This window comes from Sesamum indicum, linkage group LG12 (genome assembly GCF_026168435.1).
Source record: "Sesamum indicum cultivar Baizhima isolate 11 linkage group LG12, ASM2616843v1, whole genome shotgun sequence".
NCBI lineage: Eukaryota > Viridiplantae > Streptophyta > Magnoliopsida > Lamiales > Pedaliaceae > Sesamum > Sesamum indicum.
The window spans coordinates 16,593,605-16,605,779 of record NC_142668.1 but is presented as its reverse complement, the minus strand read 5'-3'; the positions used below and the strand labels follow the sequence as shown (position 1 = coordinate 16,605,779).

Sequence of the window (12,175 nt, the reverse complement as noted above, 5' to 3'; positions counted from 1 at the left end):
TCACGTCCCTCTATTTCTTGTACTTTATGTGGATGACATGATGAATGTCAGTCCTAGCATAAGCATGATTAAATGTTTTCAAAAAAGAATTTATGCAAAAACTTTGAAATGAAAAATCTAGGTAATTCAAGAAAAATTTTGGGAATGACTATGGAAAGGGATAGAAAATATTCTACGATTTTCCTAAACAAATTTTTTTATGTAAAATCCGTGCTTGAAAATTTTTCTATGTCAAACTCAAAACCTTCTCTATTCCTTTGGCTGCTCGTTTTCAACTATATAAAGATCAAATTCCAAAAAACAGATTATGAGAAAGAACACATGAAAAATATTCCTTATTCAAATGCAATTGGTTCTGTCATGTATCTTCTAGTTAGTACTAAACCTGATATGGCATATGCTGTTAATTGCTTGAGTAGATATATATCAAATCCAGGTCTTCCTCATTAAAAAGCTCTTAAATGACTTTTGAGATATTTGAATGGCTCTATTAGTTCTGGTATTAATTCTCAAAATACTTTGACGGTGCCATGTGGATTCCAATTATGCAAATGATAGGGACAGTAAGAAAATCAACTACCTATTATGTGTTTACTTTGTGTGGAGCATGCATTACCTGGAAATCACAACTTCAACACATTTTTCCACTTTCTAATACTGAAGCTAAATATATTGCTACAATTGAATCTTTTAAAAAAGCTATTTTGCTTGAAGGATTATTATAAGAAATCAGTTTTCTAAATAAAAACACTTACAGTTTTCACTGATTGCCAATTATCAGGGATCCAATTGTGTAAAAATCCAATCTTTTCATTTCATTAGAGACATTTGTCATAAAAGAAATTATCAATCTTGAAAAAATCAATTCTGAAGATAACCTAGCTGATATGGGCACTAAGTGACTCCTCATTGAAAAATTAAAAAATTATCTTGACATACTCAATTTGTTATAAACTATTATTCTCCGCATATTTTGTCTTATCTCTTGTCGTTTTTGCAGGTATCTCTCAGGACTCCGAAATATTCAGGTTCAGATGAAAGCCCATTTTAAATCCGTCATCTTGGATTTGGTCCAAGGTGAAAATTGTAAATAAAAGTGTGGCCCAAACCGAAATGGTCTAGGCCCATCTCACTGGATGGTTTAAACTACTAGGCCAACTCCACTTTAGGTGACCCACTCAGTATACCCCAGTAGGTTTGACCCGGTCCGACTGCTTTAAATACTAACTCTTTCTCACTTTCTCTCATAACCCAAACCCAAGTTGTTCTCTCTCTCTCTCTCTCTCTCTCGTTTTAAACACTAACTTTGTTCCTCGTCTATATTGTGATATTGTTTCAGATATCTAATTTTAGGTTTAGATCTATATTATTCTGATTCTTTATTCTCGTAATTCATAGATCTGTAAACCCAGTGATATCTATAATTTAATTCGAGAGTTTGTAATATTTTGTTGGAGCCTGGTGTTCATCATATACCCAACAGTGGTATCAGAGCTTAAGTTAAGTTTCTGGCTCCATTGCACTCAAATGGTAAAATTGTTACTAATTCATAAGTCTATATTAACTGTGATATCTATTTTTTAATCTGTTAATACTTCTTATTATTCTCTAACCAAGATCAATCCTTGCTATTTTCCTCGCTTGGTCGGGCTCCCTGAAGCCGATGGGTATCTGGTTTGAGGGGTAGTGAGGTTCCCTCATTTCTCTGTTATTAAATTGTTGATTTTTCTGTTATTATTTTGCAATCTATAATATGATATTCTATCAATTTTTTCTGCTTATTACCCTGTGCTCTATGATTATTTTTTCTGTTAATATGAGCATAATTTCCAACATTTTGATGGTAAGACTAATTTTTCAATATGGCAACAAAAAAGTGAAATGAATTTTAATATAACAATTTTTTTTAAAAGTTATTGATGAAAAATACGCTGATAATGTTTATGATGATAAAAAGCTTGAAAATGATGAATATGCCTACTCCTCTATTATTTTTAATTTATTTGATTCTGTAATTATGAAAGTTGGAAAACAAAATTCTGGTAAAGAACTTTGGAAAAAACTTGAAGAACTTTACATTTTACTTCAAATGTTTTTTAGATACAAACTTAATCTATCTAAAAACATTGAAGAAAATCTTGATGATTTTAATAAGTCAATTCAAGACATTAAGTTAACTGGTGATAAGAGTATGAGAAAATTGCATAATACCCTCTGTGTTATGCTAAAAATTGCACAAGACTCACCTGTGTTAAATAAATAGCCATAAACGACCCTATGAATTTTGAAACCCTGCAAGAAAGACCCCCTCCTTCGAAAACTGACGGAAGGTGCTGTACACACGGTGAAAATGAGAGTAGGGGCCTTTTTTTTTTTTACCCTATTTCAGCTTTTTTAGCAGTGCAATGGTCCAAAATACCCTTCTCCTCCACTACATATACAACTTAACATCCTCCTACAAACATACCACACAAAATTAGAGTTTTAAGTGGGCAAATGTCCAATTTGTCCCTTTTGTTTGAATATAAATAATATTATATATTTTTAATTAAATTAAATTACTATAATTTAAATATATTTTAATATTTATTTATAAAATATACTAATCAATATAACAATACTTAAAAATTATATCAATTTCTTTTAACTTATATAAAATGTTATATTAAAATCATTAATATATATTTAAATTAAACATTTAATATTTTTATTATTTTTAAATTTTGTTAAATTAAATAATTCCATTTGAATATAAATAGCATGTCGTATTATATTTAATTAATAAAGTTTTTTACATTCATATATTTTCCTATTTAAATTAGAAAAAAAATCATATATATTTGTAGGAATTAATAATTTGAGAGAAAGACAAAGAAATCTATAAGTCAGATAAAAGTATGTTTTTATCCAATCTACAAAATATTCAAAATTTGTTTTCGTTATCTAACTAAATATGTGCATTTTTTTACTTAACTTCCAATTTAATTGAAACAGACCCAATCATAATATTTAACAACTTAAAACAATACAAGTCTTAACCAAGTTAATTATTTCAATATTATTAAAAATATAATTTATAAAAAATATATAATAAATTTATAACGAGTACTCAAATTAATCAAAAAATATTTAAAAAAAAAATGCATGTTGACTTGATGTTGTGGATGTCATCCACGACATCTTTATAAATTAATTTTATTCAATTAATTTTTAATAACATAATAAAATAAAAAAATTATAATGTTAAAATTGTATTAGTTTAAAAAGTACAATGAACTATAAAAATCTAATAGTGTATATTTGTTTATAAATTCTAAAAAATTACAATTAAAAAAGTCAATTATTATTGAGAACCCAACACTGGCACATTTGATTATGTAGAAAATCTCTTTGTTGGGTTTGTTGTCTTTCACGCGTTTGCGGTCAATCCATATCGTTGTGAATACGTGATGTTTGGTTTCGATCAAGGCGTGTAAAGATACATGGTAGTATCGTGGACCAACTCAAATTCCGGGGCATCACAATAATCTTCGTAATGCCACGTTCAAATGACTTAAAATATATATTTTGTAAGCCATTAAATCATAATAATCATTTACATTTGATGCAATATTAAATCATGTATGCAGGGCATACTTTTTTAGCATGACTGCAAGGATGCCAAATTTAGTCTACTTGCTGCATTAACATTTTTGGTTCGCAATTTTAACAATATTGGTATTCAGTTGAAGACCATTCTGACGTTTGTAACAATCAAAGCGGACTATTGAAGTTGATGGTATTTTATGACTGTATGCTCAACAGATACTTGTTGCCAACGTGTGAACATCTTGTATGTAAAATTCGTCCACAGTTGGTTGTTGTTCAACATTACACTACTCTTCGCAAACCTCTCACAAAAATAATGGACAGTATGTTGAATTGTCATCTCACCTATTGCTGTCAACGGTAGGCGGCGAGCCCTTCTTCAAAACTCCATTGATGCATTCTGACATGTTGGTCACCAAAATACCACATCGACATCCACTATCATGAGAAACTATCGATTATTCCTTGTTAATATGGTCTAAGAATTCAAATGCACCTAGTTTTTGGCTCTTTATCTTTTTTATAATTCGTTTGGATTTTCTGATTTGATATTTAGGGCCAACTCTCCAACAAAGATCATTCAATACGACATTTTTGTAATGACTATTTAAATTAGAACATATATACCTCAAGCAATATCGGTGCACTCCTTGAGCTGGCATAAAATTCGACTTTCATCTATTGCTTTAATGATACCGGGGTGATGGTAAAATATAAAGCACATCCAACATCGCCCCCTTATCACATGTCTGCTCATATTTACAATGGTGGTTTTCGTGAATATAAATAAGATAACTTAGTTAATACCTATTGCAGTTTTTCTTTTTTGTTTCGGGGGATATAGAATAAGGTAGCTTTAATTAATGGTGAATATAGTTTTTTTTGTGGGTACTCGATGATTTTTGATACATGTATCAAAATATGTTTTCACCTTTCTTCTATTTTCTCTTTGGAATACTTATTTAGTTATTTCTGTGAAAATAAGAATTTTAATTATATTTATAATTTTTTTCTTATTTATGTAGATGAAAGGTGAATCCATCTAGAAGTAAGTACAACTACAAATTGGAACGATTCGTAAATATAAAGATTTAATGTATGAATAAATTTCACTTAGTTCAATAGAATTCTATTGTCTTTCATTTGAAATTTACTCTTTGTAAAAATAATTATTTTATTGGAATTATTTTGTTTTCAGATTATTAATATTAATTTTTATAATCAATTTAAAAAATATGAATAATTTTAAGATTGCATCCAATAAACTTACATGTAAGGAACACCGTTGCTAGTTTGATAAAACATAAAGTTTGGTATACTAATACTGTGGTATTCCACTTCCAGTTTCTAATCAAATCATCATATCATACTGATTATGGAGAAAAAAAGTCCACGGAGACATATGTACGGGAAAAGATTCCAAGGAAGGAAAAGTTGCGGCGGACCGGAAAACGTCGTCGTCTACTCCTGGTATGCCTCGTGAATCGGAATTCTGCTCTTCGATTTTTATCCCACTAATGTCATGTCAATACATCACCACCAGGCTCGCCTGCGTAACGTTGTTATTCAAATTATTGATTGATTTCTTGAAACCCTAGATAAAAAAGGGGTATTCAAGAGCTGTATGCAGCTTCATCGCTAGACCCTCTGTTCTTACACCCTAGTACCTGGATATGGGTCTTCCTGAAGTTGCTGAATTTGCTCGCAAGTTCGCCGTAATGGTCAGAGTCCAAGGGCCTGTGAGTTTCTTTCCCCGCTCTTCACACATATCTAGTCGTATATTTTTGTGTAGCTTATTACTATGTATTTTCTCCCTTTCTTTAAAGTCTACGGGAATCTTGAATCAGTTTTCTTTGCAACGTTTCCATTATTATGCGTTGATGGGTTTGTGGGCTTTGTATTCAGGACCCAAAGGGTGTAAAAATGCGGAATCATGCTTTCCACCATTACAAGTGAGTCATTAGGACTTATATACACACCTCATAGATCATCTTATATTGTGTGTATGCGTGTCTGTGCTTGCTTGAATTTGGATTAGAACGAGACACTTTAATTGAAGCGAAAACAATACGGTTGTGTTTCTGTAGTTCTGGCAAAACAATGATCTCAGCATCAGGAATGATTTTCCCAGCCTCCAATGAAAGTGCTACTACAGGTAGTAGCTGTGACCTCAAATCTTCAGCGACTGTTCTGGTTTTGACGGCTGCTTCTGTGATCGAACCATTTGTATCACAACAATATCGGGAAAACACATCAAAGGTTGGAGTATTGATGCACTTATATCCGCAAGATGGTATTTCAACTAGTTGCTTAGGTCATTGATTTCTGTGAGTCTGTGCTCTTCAATCCTTGCAGGACAAACCTCGTCTAATACCGGGTGTTCGGATTGATGTACTAATGGAGGTATAACCTGCTATCAGAGTGATTAATGTCTAGTTAACTTTTTTGGGTTCGCAATATGTCGGCTGATCAGTGTATGTACTTTTGATGACTAGGGCAAATCTATGGTAGATGGAAACATGGAGGCTTTACCTTGGATTCCTGCCGAGCTACTAAAGATGGTAGGCATATTGCTACAATGCTGACACAGTTAGATATCTTAAATGCCTCTGAAACAAAGTCATTAAACTATTCATTATTTTAAGCCGTTTTCCTTGTGTAGTTGCTTTCACACTATATTAGTGAGTACATGAATTGTTCCTTGGATGTTATTCTGCTAGATTTTTTCACGCACAATATCTTTTTATGCATAGTTCTGTCATTTTTTACTGTTTAATATCTTTCAAGAAAGCTCTCAACAATAAATTTGTGGATCCTCTGAAGGTTAACATCCCCCAGTCATCTGCTGCTGTTCAATCACTGATTGAAGCTTCTTGTGGTTCACTGGAAAGTACTTGGGAAGTTGGTTGGTCTCTAGCCTCTCACAGCCGTTCTCCTCAGCATATTCCGGATAGTTCTCATGCACAGGTAGCTTGGTTACTTTTCATTTTCCACCTTCTTATCTGTTGTAAAAGTTTTCTCAAAAATTAAAGTTTACTATTTTCCATCCTTTGAAGGCAAAAGGTTTTCTCATGGGTTTAATTGAAGCCACTCTGCATCTCAGTTATTTTATTTTGTGATAGTAAATATAATTCAATTTTTGCGGTTGATGCTTAATGTCAAGTTGACATGCAGGGAGTGGGAACCAGTTTAAGCTCTCTGTCACATTATCCTTTCTATGCATGAAGCAACATTTGAGTACATGTTATATTGTGTAAATAAATACACATATAAGAATCACAGTTTCTAGTTACGAAGTACAAAAGAAAATTCAAAATAGAAAGTTTTTAGGGTAAATTACAACGGGCTTCCCTGAGGTTTGCCATAGTTACAAATACCTCACTGTTGTTTGAAAAATTGCAAACTACTCCCTGAAATTGCAAATACCCTAGCAAATACCGCCTTGTAACAGCTAATTGCAGAGGGGTATTTGTAGTTTCAGTTGGGTATTTGTAATTTTTCAAACAAAGAGGAGGTATTTGTAATTATGGCAAACCTTAGGGGGGCTTATTGTAATTTACCCGAGTTTGTATATGCTTTTCATGTATTAAAAATAACATATTTAACTTGCTTTTGATATTACAAATTGATAAGTTTATATTCACATGGTTTGACATACGTGGTTTCTGAAATCTGAATGTGAAAAGCATCCTTGCTGCACCATAAGTAGCTTTAAAAGGTACGATATATTCTTTTCCAATCACTTCTACTCCACACTTCCGCAATGGTTAATGAAGTCTTCACAGATTTCATTTGAGCTCCATTTTCATGGGAAGGTAGAACTTTTCCCTAATACAAAGCCTTTTACATCCAGTTGAACCTTGGGTGTATGCTAATTTTACCATTTTGAGTGGCTTCAGTCATTTAACCATGCATGGGCACTTGCTTTTTAACCTATAAGCCTCTGAATCTAATTTGATGTCTATGGTCAAATGAGGCTAGCTATTCATTGCAGCATTTGACAGCACATCTCGCACTCTGAGGCCTTTCTACTTTCAGGGTTCGTGTCCATCTAATATAGTATGCCCATGTTGGCTATTGCAGGAGTTCCTTAGCAATGCTAGTCGGCTTTCTTTGGAATTTTTTGGGTCTTGTATAAATAGAAGTTGGAAGTGTTTCTGAAAACACATAACAAAATTTGACTACATAGATGGTGTATTATGTAACAGGAACTATCAACTGATGATTTCAGGTTGAGCAATCATCCTTCCAGAGCCACTGGCCCATGGCGAGGATGGAGTCAAGCGATCCTAATCTTATGGGGCAATCAGCTACGAGGATTGCCCTACTAGCAATTCCCTCCAAATTTTCCATGGTACTATGAGATTTCCCCACTGGCTTTCTCAATATAATTGCATAATTATAGCAAGTTCTAATTGATTTTTGGTGCCATCATTTATTTAAAACAATTATCAGTTGCTATGTGCTGATAATGATAGCATAAATAATTGTTTTCAGAATTCCCTGAAGTTGCAAGCATCTATTCCCAATAGAGGAGACATTCTTCTGGCTATGGGTTCTCCTTTTGGCATATTATCACCATTGCACTTCTTTAACAAGTAACTTCTTTTTGTGTTCCTCCAGTCAATTTTTGATTATTGGCTAATAAAAGAAAATCCCTTTACACTCGCACACATCTTGAATGTCAAGTTGTGATGCACAATTGCTTATTATGATGATATCCTGATATAATGTTAATCCTGCTCTGACTGCAGTATTTCTGTGGGGTCCATTGGCAACAGCTACCCACCCAGTTCTTTCAGAAGATCTTTGTTGATGGCTGATATTAGGTGTCTTCCTGGTGCGAGCAACTAGCCTCAATATGTTATCCTTGAGGGGAACTTTATATGCACTGGGTATGAAAACACCAAGAGGTGTGCTTATGCACTGATATAATGTGGAAAGTAACATAATCCACAGTGTTTGGTTTTCCATGCCCGGTGTGTATAAGGTTTCCCATCCTCGAGTCATGTATCTTGTTGATCCTGATAGCATTCAAGCTCTGAATCTTTCAGGGATGGAGGGTAGCCCAGTTTTTAGCGAACATGCTCAATTTATTGGTATTCTGACAAGACCACTGCGGCAAAAAGTTAGTGGTACTGAAATTCAGGTAGGGAGGGTGTGGTCTCTCCCCCCTTATTTACTGAGCATCTTGTGTTGGGTTTATCATATGCAAATATGTGTCGGTCATAAGGATTAGTTTTCTACAAGTTAAAACTTAAAATTATTTATGATCTGACCCCTCTTGTGTGTAGCTTTCCTAAGCTATTATCATCTATATGCATCCAAATTTGCCTTTTATGGTCTTCGTCTTATTTGATGATAGAACAAAACTGAGGAAACAAGTTAATCCCGTCAAGTTTGATTATGGATTTGGAGAACAGCTGTAGTAACTATAGAATTTTTGTCATTATATTGTGAAATAATGAATTGAAATTTTGCAAGGTGGGCCTCTTGGTATGGACCTCTTTTTTCGGGGAAGGGGGAGGGGCATTATCTTTCTCGTGTCTTCTAAGAAAGTTTTTCTTAGTGCTGCACACAATATCTTCTTCCATGTTGAGGACACTGCTGTTTACTTTAATGTTTCCCATATTATTAACACCAAAACTGAACCTCTTTTCCTTGAAATAGCCATATGCCTACTTTATATGATAGTGGCTTTTTGGTTTGACAGATGGTGATTCCATGGGAAGCGATTGCATCTGCTTGCAGTGACTTGTTGCAGGAGGAGCCTCATATTACATGGAAAGGAGTCAATTATAACAATGGAAACTTGAACGCTCAGGAGAATAGTGTACCTAAAGGCTACTCAGATGGACTCTCAAATCATTTGCACGAGCAGATTCATTCTGGTTCCCAGCTTCTGTCTCCAGTTGATAAGGCAATGACTTCGATTTGTCTTATTACCAGTGATGATGGATCATGGGCATCTGGTGTTTTGCTCAATAAACAAGGTCTGGTCCTCACAAACGCTCATCTCCTGGAGCCATGGAGGTTTGGCAAAACAGCTGCAAAGGTTGACCGAAATGAGACCAAGCCACAGGCCAATATAATTCCAAACATTCATATGAGGCTCGAGACTTTTACTGGTGAAAGATCAAGTCAGAATCTGCTGCGAACAAATTTAAAAGCAGAAGACGTTTCTTTGAAATATGAGAATGCCCTCTCTGGATGCATCTCAGCCAACATAAACCACAGACTACGTGTGCGCTTAGACTTTATTGATCCTTGGATGTGGACTGATGCTAGAGTAGTATATATTTCCAGAGGTCCCTTAGATATCGCACTACTTCAGCTTGAGACTGTTCCTGATCAACTTTGTCCTATTATCATGGATGTTGGTCGCCCCTTACCTGGATCAAAGGCATATGTTATTGGACATGGACTCTTTGGGCCTCGTTGTGGTAAGCATTTCATCAGTTCTGATGTCTGTTCTGTTAAAGTTTGTATATGTACGTATTATAGAATTGTATCGGTGGTGGTCTGCAGTGGAATATTTTTTCATATAATGGCATATAAAAGGTTCTTGTGACTGATACTCTTACAATATGTGAATCTACTTTCTAGATCAATGTCTATTCCATTAGACATGTGGCTGGCTACAGTGGCTTTGACAATTAGGTTCACATCATTTTCCATTTATGGCTGAAAACTATTTATATATGCCTCTTTAAATATGTTAGTGATGGATGCGTATTAGAATCTCTCATTCTGATTGTTTAATTCTATATTCCTTTACAGTTAGCTTGACAATTTGATGGCTCTTTGGAATTTCTTCAGACTTCCTTCCATCTGTCTGCGTCGGTGTAATAGCTAAAGTAATTGAAGCAACTAGGTCTCTGCAGCCTACAACATACTGTGGACTGAATTCATGCCAGCAATTTCCAGCCATGTTGGAGACTACTGCTGCGGTCCATCCTGGTAGTAGTGGTGGTGCTGTTGTTAACTCGGATGGTCGCATGATTGGTCTTGTCACGAGGTATTGTATTCTGCTGAGATAATTGGCATGCTGAGTAGTTTTAATTAAGTTGCTTTGCAAGTTTGTATGCCACTTTTAGCACTTTTCTCTAACCCATTCCCCTGCCATGGACACCATTTTGTTTCTCTTTGCATTCTCTGATTTTGGAGTCTGTTCTGCAAATGGTTGTATTTGTGTTGGCTTGATGCACATTGAACTTTTGTAGTTATTGAATTGTTCTCACAGCAATGCTAAGCATGGAGGAGGGACGGTTATCCCGCATTTGAACTTCAGCATCCCATGTCCTGCTCTTGAGCCTATCTTGAAGTTCTCCAAAGGTTATTTTCTAACTTTTTGAGTACCCAATAGCATTTTTCAGTCAATTTGAGAAAGTAATGGTGATAAAAATATGATAAACCACTTAAATCAACTCAACATATCTTGGAGAAGTTGCTGGAGCAATCTTACCCTGGTGGCACTATTTTAGTTGAAATGCATGTGAAAAATAAGGATGGTTACAACATCCTCTGAGGATAGGTCCAATTACACCGTGACCCCTCAGTCTGGAAAATTGCATTCAGAAAATTTTCTGATTAATTCTGATGAATCCCTACTTCTATATCAGATATGAAGGATCTTTCGCTTTTGGAAGAACTTGACAAGCCTAATGAACACCTTTCTTCTGTGTGGGCATTGATGCCGCCACTATATCCTAAGCCCGAGCCTTTACCTGATACACCACAATTTCCTGCAGAAGACAACAGCAAAGGTACTAAAGGTTCTCGTTTTGCCAAATTTATTGCCGATAGAAATGAGTTGCTGAAAAAGACAGTGCAGCATGGCATGGCTGGAACCTTTACTAATGAACTTATACCCAGTAAGTTGTGATTGTTCGATACTCTTCTTCCTCAAATGAAAGGTAAACACACAACCGCACGAGCATTATACTCCTACACATAGAATAAATGGCACCACCAAATAATTATCTGGAGGAGTAATTTGTTTGTTGTACTTTAATCATGAGGATAATCCAGGCGTCATTAAGCTTGTCATGGACTATCCACCTCACTGTTTGGGTTATTTGTATTTATATACGGCAATGTTATATTTTTTTAAGTGATTGCATTGCTGTAATGTAACTTTATTGCCTGGATGTTTATATGAAGTATGTACAAAAGTATTTTGTGTATGCCAATGACATTTCGGAAAGTAATGATTTTATTTTAATGCTTTTCTCTCATTATGATTGCATGGAGGTACTTATAATTATGCCGCGTTCATGGCTCGCTTATATAATTTATGTGAGCTTTGTAACTTTTGGGCTGAAATTAGCCAAGATAAAAGTGGGCTGAAAGTCTTGGTCCGTGTCATGTGGTTTCTTCCATCCTTACACAGAAAGGTTACATTTTCATGTATTAGCATGTTCCTCCATAAAATTAATCAATACGATGCATATGTACGTGCAAATCTTCTCTTATTTTGTGCTTATGTGCTTTATTTTTTTTAATAAAATATAATAAGTAAAATATCTTTCTGAGTATTCTGAGTACCAAGTGGGATCAAAGTGGACAATTTAATATCTGTTTTCGA

General features: G+C 34.6%; 1 protein-coding gene across 2 annotated transcripts; it reads left to right on the top strand.

The window, feature by feature from the left end:
- Nucleotides 1-4,900: 4,900 nt before the first annotated feature.
- DEG15 (protease-like protein) lies at nucleotides 4,901-11,812 on the top strand. Of its 2 annotated transcripts, XM_011098028.3 has the most exons (15): nucleotides 4,901-5,058; nucleotides 5,187-5,327; nucleotides 5,494-5,540; nucleotides 5,676-5,847; nucleotides 5,944-5,991; nucleotides 6,084-6,149; nucleotides 6,412-6,555; nucleotides 7,820-7,942; nucleotides 8,086-8,186; nucleotides 8,343-8,428; nucleotides 8,643-8,737; nucleotides 9,302-10,031; nucleotides 10,408-10,606; nucleotides 10,832-10,923; nucleotides 11,211-11,812. In XM_011098028.3, the coding sequence occupies exons 2-15, from the start codon at nucleotides 5,262-5,264 to the stop codon at nucleotides 11,471-11,473; spliced, it is 2,232 nt and encodes a 743-aa protein (XP_011096330.1). In that variant the 5' UTR covers nucleotides 4,901-5,058; nucleotides 5,187-5,261; the 3' UTR covers nucleotides 11,474-11,812. The 2 variants fall into 2 exon arrangements, with proteins under 2 accessions (XP_011096330.1, XP_088732035.1); XM_088875909.1 differs by lacking the exon at nucleotides 11,211-11,812 and having other exon boundaries at nucleotides 10,812-10,923.
- The last annotated feature ends 363 nt before the right edge of the window (nucleotides 11,813-12,175 follow it).